The sequence below is a fragment of the Cercospora kikuchii genome (assembly GCF_019650295.1).
Source record: "Cercospora kikuchii DNA, contig_00005, whole genome shotgun sequence".
Classification (NCBI taxonomy): Eukaryota; Fungi; Ascomycota; class Dothideomycetes; order Mycosphaerellales; family Mycosphaerellaceae; genus Cercospora; species Cercospora kikuchii.
Window position 1 is genome coordinate 2,428,791 of NW_025408586.1, and position 22,243 is coordinate 2,451,033.

Genomic DNA, 22,243 nt, shown 5'->3' on the forward strand with positions numbered 1-22,243 from the left:
GAGATTCCATGTAGTCGCTCGACAGCGTCCGCGGGATGATGGCAAGTTTTCGGACTGACTGTACATATACTTAGCATTCGCGGAGGTGTGATCAGTAGCCGTGACTCGAGGAAATATTTAATCACTCACATGGCCACCTAGTACTCTCTTGTACAGAATGAAGGCCGTGGCCGGGACAAGTCGTACATCTTCGACTTGGCGACGCAGAGCATGGGGTTCTCCGATTCTACCGTCTCCAACCCCAGCCTCAAATCGCTTGGTCTGCAGGAATACGGAATACGAATCGCGCGTGGCAGAAATGTCAGCGACTCCGATGAAAGCAGGGGGAGGAGATGGAAATTCTGGAGAAAGCACAGGCACAGGCTGTGCAGCAGCCGAGGCGGAAAAAGGTTCAAGCGCTATCCGATGTCACAGCCGAGACACGCCAGTTGCCCGCAGGAACCGCTCTTCGGCTAGACATCCGATGTCGTTGCTCGCGCCCGTCATCATGCTGCTGCTGCGTTAAAGAGCTCTCGTGTCTGGGAGTTTCTGCTTAATCATTATTATTCATATTCCCTAACAGGCATTGGATCCTCCCATCAGCTTGCCTGGAATGCGAGTGGAGTGCACAGCAGCAGTATGGAGTTCGTAAGACCTTTTGCTTCGAGGCTCGCGGCTTCGCCGCAGGTGCAATTGAGATGTGTTGTGGCTACTCGCACAGCTTGTCGAGCGAAGTTGCAGCTTCCTCTGCAGACTAGGAATCTCAGGACGAGCGCGTTATACCGACGGGAAGTCACTTCGAATGCTCCTGCGAAGGTTCGAGGGAAGTCGAAGGTTTATGCTTCAGCGGATGAGGCAGTGGCGGATGTGAAATCTGGTTCGACGATTCTCAGTGCGGGATTTGGACTTTGTGGTACAGCGGAGACGATTATTGCTGCGTTGGCTAGGAGGAAGGATCTGAACAATTTGACTGCTGTTTCGAATAATGCTGGTACAGCAATTGGAGGAGGTCTTTCGCCTCTGATTGCCTCTGGACAAGTCAGTCGTGCGATTTGCAGTTTTCTGGGAAATAACAAGGCTCTGGAGAAGAAGTATTTGACTGGAGAGATCTCAATTGAGCTTACGCCGCAAGGAACTCTGGCGGAGAAGATCCGATGTGGAGGAGCAGGTATTCCGGCTTTCTTTACGCCAACTGGTGTCAATACACATATTCAATCTGGACAGATCCCAGCCACATTGAAGAATGGCGAGGTTGTGGAATATGGCAAGGCTCGCGAGACACGAATCTTCGATGGCCGAGTATACAACATGGAGACCGCTATCAAGGGCGATGTTGCCATTCTCCGAGCGCACAAGGTCGACAAGGCAGGCAACGTCCAGTTCAGATACACAACCAAGTCCTTTGCACCACTCATGGCCAAAGCCGCAACAGTATCAATTGTCGAGGCAGAGAACATCGTCGAGGTCGGTGAGCTGAAACCGGATGAGATTGATCTTCCAGGCATTTTCATCGACCGCATCATCCAAGCCACCGAAGACAAGATTGTCGAAGTCAAGAAGCTCCGCCAAGAAACCGACATTGAAGCAGAAGGTTCCAAGTCTGATGCTCTGGCACGTCGCAACCGGATTGCGAAACGAGCTGCGAAGGAACTCAAGCCAGGCTTCTACGTCAACCTTGGTGTCGGAATGCCCACATTGGCACCATCCTTCCTTCCACCTGACAGCAATGTCTGGATCCAGTCTGAGAATGGTATCTTGGGAATGGGACCTTACCCAACAGAGCAGGAACTCGATGCCGATATCATCAATGCCGGAAAGGAGACTGTCACTCTTGTGCCTGGAGCCAGCTGTTTCGACAGCAGTGAGTCTTTCGGCATGATTCGTGGCGGACATGTTGATGTGTCCATGCTCGGCGCACTCCAAGTCGGTGCCAATGGTGATCTGGCCAACTACATGATTCCTGGGAAGGTTTTCAAGGGAATGGGTGGTGCTATGGATTTGGTGTCGAATCCTGATGAGACGAAGATTGTGGTCTTGACAGACCATGTGGATAAGTATGGGACACCGAAGATTGTGGAAAACTGCACGCTGCCTTTGACTGGTGCGAGATGTGTCAGTACGATTATTACAGAATTGGTAAGTCATGGTGGATTGTGTGTGAGATGATCAGACAGGAGCTGACAATTTTGTAGTGTGTATTCGAGGTCGACCGGAAGAAGGGTGGTCTGACTTTGACTGAGGTTGCGCCGGGTGTTGGTGTTGATGAGATCAAGCAGAAGACTGGGGCTAAGTTCGCTGTTAAGGAACCTCTGGGCAAGATGGAGTAGGTATTGAAATCTGAAGGGAATTCCCGGGTATTTTGTGTGAAGTTATGGCGGCGCTGGTTGAGCATTTGATGGAGTACTTCAACTAGATGATTCAACAGATTGCATTGGCTCCGTAGATGTTGAATATTTACAAGATGAAAATTTACCTATGCCCACTAAACTCCAGTAATGCCAGATCCAAACATTCTCTACATTCATCTATCTTGCGAGCCAGATCACTCCAGCATTTCTCACAATTTCGCCTTCACAGGCTTCTCAAACCCAGGCGCAAAAGTCGTCCCCCTCCCCTCCCCAATCGCCTCCACAATCCTGTCAACCTGCTCCAACAACCACAAACTCCCCTCATTACTCGCCAACCACTTCCCACCAGGCACGACATCTTCCGACTCTGCACTCCCGTCCTCAAAAGCCTTTCTCAAACCAAATACATGGCTCACAACTTGTGGTCCAACACCACTCTGTGACCTCAAACACGCCACAGCAATCACACTCGTCAGAACCCTCCCCACATCTGGCCTGTTCGGATCCGCAGCCGAAGGTGGATCAGAAAACAAACATCCATACTCCGCTTCGATAATATGAACAGGTAAATCCGGATGACTTTGCTTCAGCTTCTCCGTTAGCTTCGCGCTAAAAGGGCGATAAATGCTTTCCCAGAGTGCGTCTCCGCGGGCTAGGGTGGCTTCGATATTGGATTTACTGAGATTTCGACGTGGTTGGCGTTGAGCTAAGGCGGATTGGACTGAGGTGGGGAGGCCCGAGTGGAAGGCTCCGAGGCAGTTGATTGTGCGGGGGACGCCGTTGAATCCGATGCATTTGAGGGCGACTTCGCGCATGAGTTCGGCGGTGTAGAGGGCTTGGTTTGTGGTTGATGAGGATTGTGAGGTTGGAGAGGTGGAGGCTAGACGGTAGAGTTCGAGGAGGGATTCGGGGCTGTTCATTGTCATTGTTGCGGCGGTCTGGAATGAGAGAAGTCAGCGTTCTTGATATCTCTTCCTGCTGATACTCGGTACGGAAAACATACAGAGGCACAAAGCCATGCCGGTAGCCCAACTTTGTTCGTTTTGGCATCGGATGCTATCCTCTCGTACACTGATATCACATTCTTCGGCGCCGGGATGGTGTTGGGTTTCGCATGAGCGGCATTGATGAACTGCTTCAAAGGCTTCGAAAGCTTAGACATGATGGGTGAAGTTCTTCCCAAAGCTGAGACTCCAATGCTACTGAATCAAAGAGAGATACTGCAATACGCGAAGAGACAACGAACGTGATGTTGACCATTCGCCCGGCTAAACTTGCAAGCGGACTCCGAGTGCGGAGCGGAGCGACCAGCCTCGTCGCGGCGCAGCGAGCCGCACTATCCTACGTCAGTTTATCTCCGACCGCGATGTGCGGATATAACGACACATGCTTGCATGTGATTCTTGATCGAGTTGGCACCAAGGCACGTTGGTGACATGCAATACTGCTTGGGAGAAATCGTCCGCGACAGGCGTGCCTGCTCAGTCCGTGGATGCAACTTCCTCGATGGTGAAAGGATTGAAAGAGTGCAATCTCGTGCAAAAGGACTTCGGCCCAAGTGGAGCCATGGCGGAGGGATCGATAACGCGATGAACATTGATCAGATGTGGAAACCTGGACTTGGGTTTTCAATTCGATGGCATCTACGAATCGCAGCGGACCATAGCAGTCTCAAAGACCGCCCTCATCATAAAATACAGTGTAATCAATGCAACACAGCTTCACATCTGTGTGCTCTCTTGTTAATCGCATAAACCACCAACGCCACGCTAATGTCAAAATACAACTCGTTATACGTGCTGCTCCCCACGAGCGCCGACTGGGCACTACTTCCGATCATAGTTCTTGAGAATTCCCATCATGTGGTGGTTGGTCGTCTTGCCGCCTCTCCTGTTCGGCTTCTTGCGCTCCTTCTTCTTCATATCGTTGCGCTTGAGCTCCTTCACTTGACTGGTCGGGGTAATGCCGGCCTTCTCCAAGTCATTGCGGATCTCGCCCTCCGTCGCGGGCAGTTTAGTCTTTGACCAGAAGTTTCTGAAGTCGTCGCTGACCTCAGTGTGATATGCTGGCGAGTCCGGCCAAATCATCTTCGCTGTGTTGTCCTTCTTGTTCCGCGTAGCTAGCAGGAAGTGCTCTTTCTCCAACTGATCGATCGTCTTCTGGCAGTCTGGCCAGCCATCCTTGAGCTCCTTCACAGGTATCCCTGCCGCCGTGATCTGGCGAGCAAGATAGCTCTTCAGCTCCTCACCGTTAGTGACGGGATGCTTGGGACGGTAGCGGAAGGAGTCCTTGCCGCTCGTGCTGCGGTTTGCTGGGATGAACTCGACACGCTCATTGACCTGGAGCGCTTTCTTGATGACAGGCTTTCTCTTCAGTGCGTCGTTGGGGAGCGACAGGTAGTTGATCAGACTGTCAAAGGTAATGGGCTCCAGCTTGTTCGACTTGAGCTTGTCGATCGCATAGTGTACTTGTGTCAACAGCTCTTCTCCAAATCCTGATGCCACTCCTGGAGCGGCCGGTGCGCTGAAAGCTTCCTCGTGAGTGCGCTTCGCAGCCTCTGCAGCGGGCGCAGGCGTGGCGGGCTTTGGTGTCGCGGTACGGGCGGGCGCTGCAGATGCGCCTGCCGGGCGAGAATGTGCTGTGTTTCTGGTAGTGGCATCGGCCAGCTCCTGCTTGTACGAGGCGAGCTTCGAAGACAGCGACATGGCGGGCGGATGTGCTGTTGTAGTGGATGATACTGTGAGATGTTGGCGATGATTGTTGTCGAAGACCCAGAACTGTCACTCAAGAAGTCCAGGTCGAGCGAGTGGTCGCAGTGCAGTGTTGAAGAAGGGGCCAGCGGTGAATATGGGCAGTGACAGACACCCGATGGCAGTGACTACGGCGCAAATCAAGTGAACGGCAGGCAGAGACGAGGTAGCGGAGGCAGGTGAGGCGGAGGCCCGGCCTTAGTCATCAATTCGTCGCCGGATGCGTCTGCGCGATTCATTCAAGCCACAGACACAAACAACCACCAGACAACGCCATTCTTCACGCGCTGCTCTGCATTTGCGCACCCATCCCCTCCACCGACTCGAGGGACGGCACGTCGCCACGCCATGGTCTAAACACTCTTTCCTACAGGGACCACCACGATGCGCACGCGAGCCCAGGCCCACGACGCCGCCGCGGTGGATGTCGCCTACCTCGCGACTACATACGGCGTTGCTGAACATGACGTGCAGCAATTGCTAGACGCCCCAACGGCAGAACTTGTCGAGGACTTCCTTCTTTCCCTCACTGACAAGGGCAACGAGTTCGACGCGCTGAAGGCAGAAAAGCTCAAGGTCGATGTCGAGCTTGACAACACCGTGCGGACTTCGGAGACTAAGGTCAAGGCTCAGAAAGCCGCAGTTGCGAAGGCGCAAAAGGAAGTCGAAGAACTGCGTACGAAGCTTAACCAGTCAGAAGCTGCGCGCGAAGCTCTTGCGGTTGAGCTCGAGCAGCTGAAGTCGTCTTCCTCTGGGTCTAGTGCCGAAACTCAAGCACTCCGACAGAGAATCGAGACTCTCGAGGCTTCCAATCGCGATGCGCTGGCTCTGGTGGAAAGCAAGTCTAGCGAAAAGGATCGTGTGGCCGTCGAGTTATCCGAGCAACATTCGAAGTTGCTCGCCCTGCGACGCGAGATCAGTCAGCTGGAGGAGAAGAACTCGACACTGGAAAATGCAGCTTCTTCACAGAAATTCCGAGAGCAAGCACTGCAGCAGGAGATAGAGCTGCTCAAGAAAAACAACGAGTGGCATGCTAGCGAGCTGCAGACGAGGAGCCAAGAGCACACAAAGTTCCGCAAGGAACGCAATGCGCGGATCTCTAGCCTGGAACGTGAGCTGGAGGATAGCAATGCGAACGTGGAAGCCTTGAAGCGAACTGAGGCGACCCTTCGGCATCGTCTGGACGAGCTGCAAGCCAAAGCTGACGAGGCCTTCGCGCGTATTGCAAGCTTGCAAGAGGAGGCTGCTCGAAAGGAACAGGACTTTAGAGCCGAGCTCAATGGCAGCAAGCGCTTGGCGGAGCTGCAAGCACAGAATGCAGCGACACACAAAGCGCGATTGCAAGAGGTACAGGGACAAGTTGACCAGATCAAGGAGGATGCCGCGGAGGAGATTGGTCGATTGCAGGCTGAGATTGAGACGGAGAGGGGGGACAAAGAGACTGCAGAGCAGAAGGTGGCAGAGCTAGAGCTGACAGTAGAACGACTGGAGCAACAACCGCGCATGTCTCGACCAGGAACCCCGATGCGTAATGGCGAACCTCAGACCCCTGGCCGGAATGCATCGCCATCGGCAATGCCAGGCTCGATGCGCAAAGTGGTGAATGGTCTCAGTTTCACTCAGCTGTATACCAAGTATACTGAGGCACAAGAGGACCTGGAGAACGAGCGTCGGCGCACCAACAAACTTTCCACAGCTCTGGACGAGCTTGTCAATGAACTTGAGACACGGAAGCCGGAGATTGAGGACCTCAAAGAAGAGCAGGATCGATTGGAGAACGAGGTACTCAACTTCTCAGGACTTCTGGACGAAGCCAACGCTGGCAAAGAGGGCGCGCTTCGAGAACTTGAGCGCTGGAAGGCCGAAGCGGACACTGCAACTCACGAGAGCCAGATCCTTCGCCAACAACTTCGCGACCTTTCCGCACAAGTCAAGATACTCTTGGTTGAAATCCAAAGTAGGGATCAGGGCTTGGGCGAGATGTCTGCAGATGAGCGACACGAGATTGAGCGTGCTGCTCGCGGCGAGCTCGATGATGGCACATTGGATGAGCTTAGCAGTACCGGTCGTCTTATCTCCGAGCGTCTGGTCATATTCCGTGAGGTCTCTGATCTGCAGGCGCAGAACGAAAAGCTACTCCGCCTCACGCGTGAGCTGGGCGAGCAGATGGAAGGCGACGAAGCGAAAGAAAAGGCACGTCAACACGAGGCCGATGCCCAGGAAGTGGAGGTGCTTCGTCAACAGGTGGAGCGCTACAAGGACGAACTCACATCAACGACTACCCAGATCGACAGCTACATGAAGGAGCGCGACATGTTCCGTAGGATGCTGCAGTACCGTGGTCAACTAGCTCCAGATGCCGATATGCAGTCCCTCTTTGGCCAGAGTGTCGGACCTGGTACACCACAGCGCCACAGTGTCGGGCCAGCGGCAACGCCTCGCTCCGTGGACGAAGATCTGCGCAAGCTTCTCAAGGAACACCAGACACACTTTGACCAGTTCCGTAATGAGGCTTCGACCGATCGTCGCATGCTCAAGGACCAGGCTGATGCTCTCATGCGCGAGAAGAGCTCATTACAAGCGGACCTGGCGCGTGCGCAGTCTCAGCTCACACTGGCCGCAGAACGCTACGAGATGTTGCAGTCCAACTTCACTGCCTTGCGCAATGAGAATTCGGAACTGCAGAAGCGTTCACAGCAGCTGGGCGAACAGGCGGCGCGTCAAGATTTGCGAACGCAGCAAGTTGCCGAAGAATTGGTCGAGGCGCGTTCTATGGCCGAATCTCTGCGTAACGAGAACGCCAATGCCAAGGCGGAGAAGGAGCTGTACAAGCGCATCGAAACTCGCCTTCAGGAGGAGAACAAGACACTCCTTGACGATCGCTCCCGCCTGAACAAACTGGTCACAGACTTGCAAAATCTGCAAAATGAGCGCGAGCTTCAAGAGTCTGAGAACCGCCGTCGTCTTCAATCTCGCGTTGAGTCTCTGGAGACGGAGCTGAACGATGCCAAGAAGAAGCTTGAATCCGAAGTGGAAGACAGCAAGAAGGCAGCGCTGCGTCGGGAGTACGAGGAAAGCCAGAGCCGGACTCGTATTGATGACCTGGTAAAGAGTTTGGGCAATGTTCGTGAGGAATTAGTGGCCGCAAAGACAAGCCGCGATCAACTTCAGACGCGTGTTGATGAGCTGAAGATCGAGCTTCGCGCTGCTGAGGAACGGGTCACTGCATTGCAGCCACGACCTTCGACTCGTCCAGAGCCAACCCAGAATGGCGAGCAGCAGGGTGCCGACGATGAAGAGCTCCCTACGGAACAGCGCCTGGCTTTGCAGGTCACTGAGCTGCGCCGTGATCTCGAGCTGCAGAAGGCCGAGGTCGAAAACGCCAAGAAGCAGGTCGAGCAGTACCAGGCCATTGCCCAGGCTTCCGAAGAGGAACTGAGCAACCTCAGTGTCACTGCGGACCAATTCAGGGAGGATATGGACAGCGTAATTGCCGAAAAGGACGCCAAAATAACTGAACTGGAGCAGCGCATCGAAGACATTAGCTCAGAGCTTGGGACCACCAACAGCGAGCTTTCTGAACTGCGCACTAAGGCTGATGACAGCGGTCGCCAGCTTGCAGAGCAGAAGGCGAACCACGAGTCCGAGTTGAGCAGGCTGAGAGACGAGGTGGAGCGTCTGGAAGCGAATGCTATCACCATTCAACAGGACGTGAAGACTCAAGCAGAAATCGCGCAAGAGGCACAGACTAGCTACGAGGTTGAGCTGCAGAAGCACGCAGAGGCGGCCAAGTCTTTGGCAAGTGTGCGCAAGGAGTATAATGAACTCAAAACCGAGATTGCTGGGGCCAAAGCTGAGGCCGAGGCTGCCAAAGCCAGCCTTGAACGCAGCGAGGAGAGCTGGACTGAGCAGAAGGAACAGTTCGAGCGCGAGCTTGAGGAAGCGAAGAGAAAGCGCCAAGATCTCGATGAGCAGAACAAGCTCCTTCATTCGCAGATGGAGTCGTTCTCAAAAGAACTCACGGCTCTGAGACAAGGCCGCGCTGCTGCCACGCCAGCCACCGATGCCGAAGGCCACGAAGACGCGCCCTCCAACAGCGCCAATCTGCAAGAAGTGATCAACTTCTTGAGACGTGAGAAGGAGATCGTTGACACGCAGTATGAGCTCTCGGTACAAGAAGCCAAGCGTTTGCAGCAGCAGCTCGAGTATGCAAATTCACAGCTCGAGGAAACACGACAGAAGCTCGCCGATGAGCGTCGTCAGTCTGTTGAGAAGTCCTCTGCAGAGAGCAGCACATCCAAGCTCATGCAAACAATCAACGAGCTCAACGTGTACCGCGAATCGGCAACTACCTTGCGTAACGAGGCTCGCCAAGCCCGAGAGTCATTGGAGCAAAAGAGTCAGGAAGTCGAGCGCCTTCTGGCAGAAATCGAGCCTCTGAAGAGTCGTGTTGGTGAACTCGAGGGCGAGCTTGAAGTCAAGGAGGGTGAGATGAAGCTTCTCCAAGATGACAGAGATCACTGGCGCGATCGTACACAAAACATCATCAGCAAGTACGACCGTGTGGACCCCGCCGAGCTTGAGGAGATGAAGAAGAAGCTCGAAGAGCTTCAGGCTGAGAAAGAGCGGCTCGAGTCTGCGCAAGCGCCGTTGCAAGAGCAGATTGACGGTTTTGAGGCCCGTCTACAGAGCGAGAAAGAGGCGGTCACAACGCCATTGCACGAGCGACTGACCAAGTTCAAGGAGCAGGCCAAGGACCAGGATGTGAAGCGGCGGACGAGGATCACCGAGTTGACAAACGAGAAGACCGCTGTGACCGCCGAAAAAGACGCTCTCGCCACTGCACTTGAACAAGCACAGACCGAGCTTGCTTCCGTCCAAGCCGAGCTTGCACAAACCAAGACATCACTCGAAGAGGCTCGCACCAAAGCTCCTCAAGTGTCCTCGGAAGATGCAGAGGAAGGTCAGGTTGAGGAGGATGGCACGGCCTCGGGCAGTTCCAATGATCAGACAGCAATGCAAGCTAAGATTGCAGAAGCAGAAGCCCAGGCCGCCGAGCACGCGGGCCGTGCAGAAAATCTCGAGAACCAGGTTCAGACACTGCAAGCACGTGTACACGAGCTTGAGACTCAAGTCTCTGATCTCCAACAACAGCTCGAATCTACCCAGACCAAATCAGGCGTCGAATCTTCCGCGCCTACTGCAGACAACACCGAAACCCTTGCCAATCTTCAGCAAGAGCTCGCAACGGCACAACGGGAGGTCGAAACTCTTCGTGCCAATGCGGCGGCTACTTCATCCGAGGCTCCAGTCAACGCAGAGCCAGCTGCGGGTGAGAAATCAGTGGCTGAGCAAGTTGCTGAAGAAGTTGCTAAGCAGCGTGCGGAGCTTGAAGCACAGTACCAACTTGTGAAGTCGCAGCTCGATGAGGATGCGAAAGTCAAGACCGAACAAATGAAGAGCAAGCTTAACGCGCGGCTCAAAGATGAGAAATCAAGGCTTCGCACGGAGGTTAGCGCAGAGCTCAAGACAGAACATGAGGCTGAGCTACAGGCACTGAAAGACGAACACGCTGCAGCTATTGAGCAATTGAAGGCTGAACACCAGGCTGCTCTCGAGCGCTTCAACGTAGATGGAGCATCAGCTATCGAAAAGGCCGAAGCTCTGTCGCCTGTAAAGGCTAACCTTGAGACGCCGGCTGCAACGACAGACATCGATGTGAAGACTCTCACATTCACCAATGAGCAGGCGATAGAGTTGGTTAAAACCAACGCGGCGATCAAGGAGCTGCTCACCAAGAACGTTAGGAAACAAGTGGACACTCAGACAATGAAGCTGAAGGATACAATTGCAGCTAAGGAGGCCGAGATTAAGAACTTGCAGGAGGAGTTGGCCAAGCTATCAACTCCTGCAGCTGCGCCCAGTGGTGAGCCAAACGAGGCCGAGGCAGACAAGCTCGCGCGTGAGGCCCTCGAACAGCAGCTTGAGACTGTGAGAAAGGAACTTGATGCAGCAACCGAAGCCAAAGATGCAGCAGTCAAGCAAGCCGTCGAGGCCGCCGAGAAAAAGTTTAAGGTACAGCTTAATCAGCGGGATATTGCGATGGCCAAGATCACTGCCGTACAGAAGGCTGCGCAAGAGACACCCGAAAAGCCCATCAAAGAAGTTTGGGAGGTTGCCCAGAAGGCGCGACCAGTCCCAAAGCCTGCTGCTGCAAATGGCCCAGCAACGACTCCTGCGAAGCCTGGTGTATCAGCTCCACCTGCTGCACCAGCAACTTCCACTTTTGGTCAGCCATCAAAGCCTCTAGGGTCCCCTGCACCTAATCCACAAGCGGCTTCGTTCACTCCTGCAGCTGCGACGATTGACGCGAGCGGCGGTCCTGCATCGAGGCCAGCATCTCAATCTGGCCCCTCCACAGCGGCGGCAGCACCGACAAAGCCAGCTGTCGGTACTGGGCCCAGTGCGCTGAGGAGCCTAGCGGGCACTTCGTCCATTCCCGCACCGGGCAGCAAGCTTCCAGCACCTGGAGGTCGCAGTAACCCTGGCAGCCGCAAAGCTAGTATCAGCGGTCCTGGAACGGGCCTGCAAGTTCAGGGTGCGGCAGCAGGCAATGCTCTCTCACAGCGTGGCGCTCTGTCATCCGGACTGCCTCGCGGCGGAGCAGCTGCTCGAGGTGCACGAGGCGGCATCGCTCGCGGCGGTGCTCGCGGCAACGCCGCAAATGCGGGCCAGAAGCGTGCTCACGACGGCGCTGAACCTCAGGCAGGCGGAGAAGTCAAGCGCACTCGGGGCGGCGGTCCGACTGGAGGAGCGTAGAACACTTCACCAAGATCAGGTATCCGTGTTCAAGGTGCTGCGAACCGCAACGTGTCGACTCGAGCTGGATCACCTCCTCGACGCAATCAGGGTACTGCTGGAGCTACCGAGGATCTCACAGATCTCTTGTCTTCCCCTCGGCACCGCCACAGACTGAACAATGACGAGGAGGAAAATTATCAACAGCAGCAACGCATGGATGAGACTTCGGAGGAAGAGTCGTGGAAGACGATGTAAAGTATTCTTTCGATCAAGCGAGGCATCAGCGCTGGAATTGGCGTTCCGCGAGTGGAGACAGTATATGATATGGAGATTCTGGCTGGCGCATCGAAGGGTCTGTAATGTGTGGGGGAGTGGCCTTTGCGTGTATTCGCTGTATAAAAACAATGCATCGGTATTGCATTTGGTTGGAGTTCGGGATGTCAAGGAGAGGTGAGAGGAATCACGAACGGCAGACAGAAAAGACTTTTTTATTCTATGTTTCGTTTCACTCTTGTGTCATTGCTAGCTAGCTCATGAGTCTGTCCGCCGAAATGAGAATGATGTGTGTGGCTGCGTATGATTATCTACTGAATATGTTCACATACTTTCATGCGTCCTTGCGTTATTATTTTTGAGCGATCTTTGGAATAATGCAACGAGTAATATGTCAATAGCTCATGTCTGAGTCGTGCTTGCAGAATTGTGTCGAACACGATCCTGAATCCCTTCATTTGAAGGAAAGCTGTGGTGCACAGTGGCTTGGGCTTCTTCTCAGATAAGTTCAAACTTCTCTAAGCCGAAATTCTTCTCGAACCACTGCTCCATAGTCTCTTCCTCCGGGGCAGTCGCTTTGATATCGTCCTTCGACTTGTCAGTCTGCGCATCATTCGCGGCCGGCGGATCTACACTCGAGATGCCAGCGATTTCTGCCAGGAACGTGTTGTCTTCGATGGAAAGAGCCTTATCTTCGATGAACTGGCGGTTTTGGCCGACTTGAGCTGGCTTCCAGTGACTGCTCTCGAGCTCTAGGCCGGAAGGACGCCGGGATGGAGCCTTCTGGTGCTTGGAAGAAGAGATGAACTCACTTGCATCTGTGGGAGCGGTATCCGCGAAAGGACGCTTGGAAGGCACTTTTGGTTGACGAGTGTATGCTGGGGTATGTACCTCTCTGTGATCCTCTTGGAGGGCGCCTGAGACAAAGGCGAGGCTGTTGTCGTTGATGCTGTCTGTGCTGTCGCCTGTGACGAACATACCCTTTTCCTTCATGGAGAACGGCCTGTTGAGGTTTTCTTCGCTCTGCTCACCACCGATTGAGTAAAAACGCGATAATGTGTGGTTCTGAGGGAAGCCATCCGAATTTGAAAGGCCACTATTCCAGTCATTGCCAGGATCAAAGTCGAGTGGATCTGGAAACTGCGAAAGATCGAGCAAGTTGTCGTTACCGGCTTCGATGTTGTCGAAGGGATCAGTCACGACATCTTCAGGCATGTCAAGCATATCGTCATCGGGCCCACACAAGTCAGCGTTGGCTAGTCCGCCATTCTGCGATGCTGCGGTCTCCGGCTGAAGGGTGAACGGATCTGCTGGAAAGTCGTCTGATGCGAGCGCGCCCAGGTCGTAGTCATTCTCATCATGTTTTGTCGATTTCTCCTTTCGTGAGGCCTCGCCCTTGCCCTTGCCTGCTTTGCTCAAAAGTGGAATAGCTTTCGTAGATGTGTTGACGCTGTTGTGCAGCTGCTCGAGGTCTCGCGCTTCTTTGGATTGTAGTGGCTTGCGAGCTGATGGCTGCTGCGAGCCGGTCGACGCACTCTGCTTCTTGGTCTTGCTGAGATCGAGCTGAGTCTGTCGCGGATCAGAGGCTGGCTCGTTCTTCCTTGTATCCTTTGGCTTGGGCGGTCTCGGCTTCTTGTCCAAGCCTTCGCGACAACACGCTCCATGTTTGCAGGCAGTCTTGTCTTTGCAGGCGTGATTGCAGGTCCACTTGCCGTTCGGTAATTGCACAGACTCGCGCGGTTCAGTGGACACTTTGCGTTTCTGTGGTTTCTCTTTCGCTTTGTTCTTCTCGTTCCCGTCATCGTCGAAGTCATCGATGTTGGTGAAGTCTGCGGCTGCCAACGCCGCATCATCGAGACTTGCATCTCCAAACTCATCAAGGGTGTTATTGGGCCGTGCCTCTGTAGCAGCAGCGGCACGTCGCTTCGACGTGTTTGGTGCATTCTCCTGGTTTGTCGGCAGTTGACTCTCCTGGTCGGGCTTCGCCACGGGGAACATGAAGCCTGGCAAGTCTGGCTTCAACATCGCCATCCTCTGCGTGCCTGCAATTTCATCACACATCAAGTACCCTCTGATGACCTGCGCTTGAGTCTTGAGAATGGCGCTGAACAAGATCTCCTGGCCCTTGCCCATTTTCTTCGCACTGATGCGTGCGAAATGCACCTTGCGGCAATCTGACGCTTCCGCCAGTAGGCAAATGTAGACTGGCTTCCGATTGAACGTCTCTGGTACCTTCTCGTTGATGAAGCCAATCTCAGCATTGACTTTGATGGTCACACCTTCGCCCTTCTTGACGATCGGCTCGCCAACGATCTTCATGGAGATTCGAAGCTGAGGGAAAGCCATCGCTTTCTTTTTCAGCTCACTTCCAAATGGCGGATTGCGTGTCATGGCATTCTCAATGCGACCAGATTCGGCATTGGCAACGTCCTCAATGCTCTTGAGGCCCGCTGCGACCAGCTTCCGGACGCCGACTGGACCGATGCCCTCGATCTGCTTTATGTGCAGAGGAGAATCGTCCCAGACTTGAGCACTCAAGCTGCGAGCAAGCATCAGTGCATTTCTTGCCGACACTGCATCCTCCAAGTACAGCTGGCAGTCAATGATGCATCTGATAAGGCGGTGCGCTTGTTGGAAGATGACAAGTCTGCTGGTATTGTATTCATAACGATGTCGTTGATCCTCCGTGTTGACATCGATTGCTCCAAGAACACTCTGTATGATCAGCGACACTTTGTGTGCGGTAAGGTCGATGTTGACGGGAATCGGGAACTTCATTGATTGGTTCTTGTTGAGTTCCTTGTATATTGGCTTCTCTCCTGCACGAAAGCGGATGTCCTTGAACTCGGCCGCTTGAGAGACTGTCGAGAGGATCTCTGAGATCTTGGCTCTGGGTCGCAAGGCCAGAAACTGCTTCATCGTATCGAATTGGATGTAGTAGCGGGCCATCGAATCACCAAACTCGGTACATTCAAGTTTGATCGTGCCATGAACGAGGTCATGTTCCTGGAGAAGGTCGATGGCCTTTGTGCAGATGTGCTCCAGTCGCTCATCCAGTGTGCGGCCTTGCGCCAGGCCTTCCAGTTGGTAGTGCTCCGGATTCTCCTTGAGGCGCACGTACAAGAAAGTGCCCGTCAACCACTTCTTCGCTGAATAAGCATTATTGATCGTACACAAGCCAATCTCAGCGTTGAAGTGATCGATTAGGTGTTGATGCAGGCTATCGCGATTAGCATTCGGCGCGAGCACTGGTTTCATGTGTACGTACCAGCTTTCTAGCACCTCTGATCCGGTCATCATCTTCTCGTATGTTTCTACGCGATGTAGTCGAGTCATTATGACGGCGACTGCACTGTCATCAAACTGTGGCCTGCCAGCGCGACCGAGCATTTGCATAGTCTCCAAGTCCGAGTACTCCTTGCTTCCACTGGTCTGGTAGCATACAGTACCTTTGATGATGACCATATGGCAGGGCAAATTGACTCCAACCGCGAGCGTTGATGTACAGCATATCACACTGAGCTCACCAGAAAGATAGCCCTGCTCGACGGCGGCGCGATCCTCATTGCTGACTCCGGCATGGTGGAATGCCACTCCAGAAGCTGTAGTTTCTGCCTGGAGTCAGCTTACATAGTATCGGAGGTCTGACGCGCATACCTTTCAGATCTTTGTCTGCAACCACAATGCGGCTACGAGGAGCTGTCCAGTATCTGTCCCGAGGTCCTTTGGACGACCACCACTTCGCCAGCAATTGTGCAGTGGTCACGCATGACTTTCTCGTCATGCAGAACACCATGATGGGTTTACGTTGTGACCACTTGACAATCACATCAGTGAGCTTGCTATCGAGCAGTTTTTCGAAGGCAAAGTCATTTGAATCCGATTTGTATCCACAAACGTGCTTCTGGAGACGCACTGGGCGGAACTCTTCGCCAAATTTCTCGCGTGGTGCTGGTATTTGAGGGTTCAAAGAATCTTTCCCCAGCCATGTTGCAATGTCTTGTGAGTTTGGCACGGTAGCACTGAGCGCTATGAAGCGGACATCAGAGCCCACGGACTTCATGCGCGAGACCACAGCTTCGAGCGTGGGACCACGATCCTCCTTCAGCATGTGCACTTCGTCGACCAGGAAGAGCTTGACCATGTGCATTAGCTTCTGATGGTCTTTCCATTTCCGAGTGACGCTGTCCCATTTCTCAGGCGTAGTGATGATGATACTGGCGTGCTGCACGTTGCGAAGCTGCGCATTGTCTGTGTCGCCTGTAAGCTCAGCACATTGCAAGTCGAAAGCGCCAAACTTCGAGTGCCAGTCTCGAGCGCGCTCGGAGCACAGCGATTTGGTGGGAGCCATGTAGACGATCTTGAAGCTGCCACTGCTGTGTCCCTGGACCAGCCGGCATATTGCAAGCTCAAAGATCACAGTCTTACCACTGCCGGTAGGCGACGATAGAACGAAATTGTCATTTGACTGAAAGACGACTGGGAAACACTTTGACTGCACTGCATTGAATAGCGGGAATGTAAAGACCGTGCGGAATTTGTCTGAGAGCTGCCGAACCGGAACCAGTGGAATCCCTTGCACAATGGGCGTTGGCGCTTGCGATGTACGTGCGGGCGCCAGAGACTGCGATTGAGCCGCCTGACTGGTAGTTATGGAAGGCTGCTGTGGAAATTGGTCTTGATCGGAGGACTGTTCGTCGTCGTGCGTGCGGTGTACTTGAAGCGCGTTCGATGCTTCTGGCTGATTGCGAGCAAAGCTGTGTCCCCTAATTTGAGGCTGATGTCGCTGCTGATATTCCGAATGATCGTTGTTGAGTGGCGGTGGATGGCGTTGGCTGGCGGAGAAAGCAGGACTTGACAAACGAGCGGAGCGATCTGGAGAGATGTCTCCGACGCCATTCTGCGAAGGACTGAAGGCGAAACGTGATAGATCGGGACGTTGAGAGGCTGCTGGCCTTGGGTCGTGAAAGCTGTGGTCGAACTGACTGACGCGAGAAGGCTGCGTGGCTGCTGGAGGCAGTGACAACCTGGCATGACCTTGAGAGGCCTGCCACTGCCTGGAGTCGCGGTCAGGCTGGCGAAGTAGACGCTGATCTCGACCTTTGTCAGCGTTTCTCTGCTTGGATGATGGGTACAGCACTCACCGAAAGCGTCGAGCTGCAATGGCGCGTCCTCGTAATCGTCCGTCGCCACAGCATAGGAATTAGCATAAGGGGCTTGTGTATGATACCCACTGTCATGTCCATCGTAAGCTGCAAAAGCGGTGCTGTTTGCCCGCCGTGGTTCGTAGCTTGCGTCCAGGACGTGTGCTCCGCTTTGCAGCCTGTCGAGCTGATCGAAGATGTCTTGATCGTCGTCCATTGTGTGTTCGCCTTCGCACCTTTCCCCAGGTGAACCGCTCGAAGAGATAATCGCTCTGAACTGAGGTGTGAGAGTCGGCGATGTTAGCAACGTGAAGACGCGAGTGCGCGCTGCTTCGGCCTCAACACCAGGAAGGCACGCGTGAGAACTGCTCTTTCCACACTTCACGCGCACGCGACATGATTAGGAGACGCGAATGCATTCAAGACTTACGTACATGATGGCGCGCCCTCGCTGTTGAAAACACATATGCACATAACTTCATTGCGGGTCTGAGTCCTCGCGGGTATCCAATATGCTCACCTCTTCCTGCTCTTTGCACTGCCATCACAACTCTCGTTTCCCCTTCTTCCACTCCGAACTCTTAGCTCTGAAGAGCCTTCGCTCTCCTGAAGGCGTACCAGGCCTGCTGGTCGATAGCCCGTCGCGCATTGAATCTCGCAGTGGCGACTTGCTGGCCGTTGAGACCGACTCCAGATCGAAATACCCGGGTGACTGATTCTTTTCGTATTGTGACACGTTGATCGGCGGTGGTCGGAGTTGCTTCTCGTTTGGTGCCGACTGATATGCGAACGCGGCTGCGAGCGCGATGATTGTGCCGAGCAGGAACAACATGGAAGTGGGAAACTCCAAGAGAAGAGCCGAGATGACCAGTACAATAACGGATGATGCTGTGGTAGCCGACACCCGAGTCGCATTGTCGGCGTAGTTCAACGACAACGCGACAAGTATCCCGCCGACAGCCTGCAGCAATACAACGAGCCATACAGTCCAGTTGTAGCCCGCAAAGAAACCCTTGGTCGCCAGGTGCTCGCCATCCCTAAACAGCACGCCGAGGAACAACACCGGCCAGAGCGAGTAGAACGAAAGCTGAACATTTCTGACCCAGATTGAAGTCCTTTGCGCTTCTTTTGACTTTAGGATTTTCTCAAAGTATACTCCCGCACCACCGGAAGTGAAGCAAGCGACTACCGCAGCCACCAACCCGATCGTCGCGTTCATGCGAGGATTTGCTGCGGCAACATCTTCATCGATGCCTTCGTATGTTGCGGAGCGCTTGTTCAATTGTCCAGCAGCTTGATTGCCTGCATCTCGCAATTCCCAGATGCTTCGAGGAGCATGGAATGACACGCCATCTCTCAGGTCCTTCATCGACAGTGGTCCACCCTCTTGTGATGAGATTGTGCCAAACTGTACGACCAACACCCCAACTGCTAGAAGTCCCAAGCTTGTCCATTTCCGCCCGTCTAGCACTCGGCCCACCAACAACACACCAAATATGGCTGTTGAGACGACCTTGAGCTGGTATACCAAGCTGAAGGTTGCAGCATCCAGATTACTGGCCGAAACATACTGCAGCGTATTTTGAAGCGAGTACAAAATCGCTGGTATCGCCAATTTCCAACTGTCTCCTGTGAATACTGCTCGCGAAAGTGAGCCCGCCAGTTCGCTGATCGTGGAGGCATCGGGTGCGTGAGGGCTCGTTGCGGTCTCGTAGAGGGCCATCGACAGGAAGAACGAAAACTTGATAACCTCCGAAAGGAAGACTGCCGTGGACGCGAAATATCGTTGTCCTTCAACCAAGGGCATGATGCGGGAATATCGAAGTACTAGGACGAGCGCCGCATTCTGTATCACCAGCTGCTGTTGTGTCAGTGTTGCATCTTCCAGACGGACTCAAGCCAGACTCACCGCGACCAGCGCAATGTGCTTTACAGGAATGCCTCCTAGGGTCGCCTGCCGGCGAGCTGCATCGACCGCCATATCGAGGAGGTGGATGCTGTATTCAAGAAATGTTTTGAGGTGGACCGTCCCATGAAATGCACGACCGACCTGGAAACGCCTTGGATATGAAAGACGAAATACGCGAAAAAGGAGCGTGAGGTCAGAAGACCAGTACTAGAGCATAAGCATTTGCAGTCGTGGTCACACGTCAGTTTACCAGTTGCAGAGAGGTGGGTAAGAAGGTACGAAGGACAAGCCACATGCCGCGATCGGTATCCCGCTTGGTCCTGACAGATCGATTGGTCACGAGCCGATCAGGGGTAGGCCTACCTAATGCGCTATTGAATTAACATCAATTGCGCAGGCAAAAGGAGCTTGGCCGCACGTCTTCATGACATCGTCGTCTGAGTTTCCAGTCGGCAGGATGAGTTGGCAACATGTCGGGCTCAGCCTTGATCCCAGCCCCGCGGTATTTGTGCGAAGTGATGTGCTGCTGGGTCGGTGTGCTTGCGCGTGGGGTCGGCGCGCCTCTAGACCGCCTTCCGACGCGGCTTTACTTCGTCCAAACGCGTGCACCCTCCCATGACTCCCCAGCGTGGGCGTGTGGTAGAGGTCGAGCAGCATCATTGTGCGACCGGAGCGCCGCCTAGTGCGTCGCCAGCACGGCACTGTCCAGCCGGAGCATCCATCCTGCCACGTTGTGACAGGAAGCACGCGTATTCGAGCCCGAACGGCCAATTAGCGGAGCAGGCGTGAAGGACTAAGTTCTGCTTCTAAAACGCCGCAAAGCTCCTGCTGCTGCCAGGCCATGCTGGACGCTGCAGAAAATCTGACACAAAACGGGCTGTGCAAAGAGTCCCTCGAACCAAACTCTTTTATTATATCCGCACTTGGCTTCCTGAGCCCTCTCTCCTGCCATTGAGACTTTATCCACTTTTCTGAGCCATCGCAGCGATGTCCGCGATATCCTTCCGCGGAGGCAACGTCGGGGAGCACCCGCCCAGCCACGGCCACAGGCTAAGCACTTCAAGGCCGCGCCGATTTTCCACTGCACAAGGACCAAGCGCTGAAGGTAAGACGACGACGTATATGCCAAGTCTCGTCCTTATGCCAACGACGCCAAGTCGGAGGCTGTGAGAAGCATAACCAGGCAGAAGTCATGCAGTGACCAGGATCTTTACAAGAAGACCTGCGGGGAACAAGATCCAGAAGACGGCGAAAACACGCCTGATGTTGGAGTTCGGATCGCGCGAACGTACAGAATGCGCCTTCGTGTCATCGCTTTTGTCGCAATCGAGCGATGCGACGATGCGCGAGACAATCTAGTGACTGGTTCTGACGACGTCCTGCACTTACTAGTGCCCGCGAAAGATGTGACATGATTCAATGCACGAACTGACCTATCTACAGAACTCAACAGTGCCATACATCTTCAATACAGACGTAAGTTGAAATTCTCACATTCAAGCATCATGCATTCTGCTTCGTACCCGATTGTGGGCAAGCAACATAGACGAAACACATTAGGATGCACACAGAGAAAATCACGTTGTAAAACAAGCTAACGCCAATCTCAGAGGCCCACGAGGGACATCAGGTACTTACAATTTCAGATATTGCGTGCATCAGCAGCGGCACTGACAAAATCGCCAGCCTCACGCCGGACTTGACCCTTCACGTGCTTCCACAGGAGTCATCTGGTGCACTGAGCGTGCCTATGAACATGGCTTCGCGGAAAACCCACATCTGTGGGCAAACCTAGGTCAAGGTGCACCTGAAGTGGATGATGAGATCGAAGGATGTTTCCCACGACCTGAGAGCATCAACATTTCTCTGACTGGAAGAGAGTACGGCCCAACGGCTGGCATCAAACCTCTCAGAGAAGCCGTAGCCCGTCTCTACAACGAGCATCACCGCCAAGGCAAGGACAGCCAGTACACTTGGGAGAATGTCTGTATCGTTCCAGGTGGTCGTGCCGGACTGATCAGAATTGCTGCTATCCTTGGCAATTCCTATCTTGGTGAGATGTGCCCTCGACGACGACGAGATTCGAAATATGAGTTAACGTGATCGCGAAAGGCTTCTTCATTCCCGACTACACTGCATACAACGAGATGTTGTCCCTCTTTAAGAACTTCACCCCACTTCCCATCCCATTGAACAAGAGCGACAACTACCAGATCCACTCCGAGAAAATCGAAGACGAAATAGCTCGCGGAACCTCTGTCATCTTGACCTCCAACCCCCGCAACCCAACAGGCAAAATGATTCCCACGGACGAGCTCATCGAGATCCAGGATCTCTGCCGTGACCGCGCTACCTTGATCATGGACGAGTTCTACAGCGGCTACAATTACACCACTGGGTGCGACGGGACTGTTATCTCCGCCGCTTCCAATGTCGAAGATGTCGACGAAGATGGCGTGCTCATCATTGACGGTCTCACCAAGCGCTTCCGTCTTCCAGGCTGGCGTGTAGCCTGGATCCTCGGACCTAAGGAGTTCGTCAAAGCTCTCGGATCTTGTGGTTCATACCTCGACGGAGGTACCAATGTTCCGTTCCAAGAAGCTGCCGTCCCCATGCTCGAACCGGACAATGTTCGAGCTGAGATGAAGGCTCTGCAGACGCATTTCCGTGAGAAGCGCGATTATGTTGTGGATCGCTTGCAGAAGATGGGTTTCAAGCTGAGCTATACACCTGACAGCACGTTCTACTTGTGGCTTAACCTTGAACATCTGCCACATGAGATCAATGACGGATTGAACTTCTTCGCCGCTTGTCTGAAGGAGAAGGTCATTGTGGTGCCGGGTATCTTCTTCGACTTGAACCCTGCGAGGAGAAGAGATTTGTTCGATAGCCCTTGCCATCACTACGTCCGCGTTTCGTATGGACCAACGATGGAGGTGCTCAAGCAGGGTATGGATGGCGTGGAGAGGGTCTTGAAGAAGTATGGTGCTCATGCGGCTGAGGAGTAAGCGCTGCTGTGAAGCTGTGGAAGTGGAGAAC

General features: G+C 53.8%; 7 protein-coding genes across 8 annotated transcripts; 3 read left to right on the forward strand and 4 right to left on the reverse strand.

Moving 5' to 3' along the window:
- Positions 1-618: 618 nt before the first annotated feature.
- On the forward strand, positions 619-2,306 carry CKM354_000871600 (uncharacterized protein; the record flags this gene model as incomplete). Its single annotated transcript, XM_044804107.1, has 2 exons — positions 619-2,115; positions 2,172-2,306. 2 exons carry the CDS (start codon positions 619-621, stop codon positions 2,304-2,306), a joined length of 1,632 nt encoding a protein of 543 aa, XP_044660042.1.
- A 230-nt stretch (positions 2,307-2,536) lies between these two features.
- Positions 2,537-3,489, reverse strand: CKM354_000871700 (uncharacterized protein; the record flags this gene model as incomplete). The annotated part of the gene is made up of 2 exons (XM_044804108.1): positions 2,537-3,265; positions 3,331-3,489. 2 exons carry the CDS (start codon positions 3,487-3,489, stop codon positions 2,537-2,539), a joined length of 888 nt encoding a protein of 295 aa, XP_044660043.1.
- A 664-nt stretch (positions 3,490-4,153) lies between these two features.
- CKM354_000871800 (transcription factor TFIIE subunit TFA2) lies at positions 4,154-5,032 on the reverse strand (the record flags this gene model as incomplete). The annotated part of the gene is made up of 1 exon (XM_044804109.1): positions 4,154-5,032. The coding sequence occupies one exon, from the start codon at positions 5,030-5,032 to the stop codon at positions 4,154-4,156; it is 879 nt and encodes a 292-aa protein (XP_044660044.1).
- A 429-nt stretch (positions 5,033-5,461) lies between these two features.
- On the forward strand, positions 5,462-11,896 carry CKM354_000871900 (uncharacterized protein; the record flags this gene model as incomplete). The annotated part of the gene is made up of 1 exon (XM_044804110.1): positions 5,462-11,896. The coding sequence occupies one exon, from the start codon at positions 5,462-5,464 to the stop codon at positions 11,894-11,896; it is 6,435 nt and encodes a 2,144-aa protein (XP_044660045.1).
- A 753-nt stretch (positions 11,897-12,649) lies between these two features.
- On the reverse strand, positions 12,650-17,512 carry CKM354_000872000 (uncharacterized protein; the record flags this gene model as incomplete). Of its 2 annotated transcripts, none has more annotated exons than XM_044804111.1 (4): positions 12,650-15,371; positions 15,420-15,762; positions 15,809-17,245; positions 17,296-17,512. In XM_044804111.1, 4 exons carry the CDS (start codon positions 17,510-17,512, stop codon positions 12,650-12,652), a joined length of 4,719 nt encoding a protein of 1,572 aa, XP_044660046.1. The 2 variants fall into 2 exon arrangements, with proteins under 2 accessions (XP_044660046.1, XP_044660047.1); XM_044804112.1 differs by having other exon boundaries at positions 15,809-17,251.
- A 327-nt stretch (positions 17,513-17,839) lies between these two features.
- On the reverse strand, positions 17,840-19,276 carry CKM354_000872100 (uncharacterized protein; the record flags this gene model as incomplete). The annotated part of the gene is made up of 2 exons (XM_044804113.1): positions 17,840-19,153; positions 19,205-19,276. 2 exons carry the CDS (start codon positions 19,274-19,276, stop codon positions 17,840-17,842), a joined length of 1,386 nt encoding a protein of 461 aa, XP_044660048.1.
- A 915-nt stretch (positions 19,277-20,191) lies between these two features.
- CKM354_000872200 (uncharacterized protein) lies at positions 20,192-22,212 on the forward strand (the record flags this gene model as incomplete). The annotated part of the gene is made up of 5 exons (XM_044804114.1): positions 20,192-20,309; positions 20,648-20,680; positions 20,815-20,834; positions 20,891-21,257; positions 21,317-22,212. 5 exons carry the CDS (start codon positions 20,192-20,194, stop codon positions 22,210-22,212), a joined length of 1,434 nt encoding a protein of 477 aa, XP_044660049.1.
- Between the last annotated feature and the right edge of the window lie 31 nt (positions 22,213-22,243).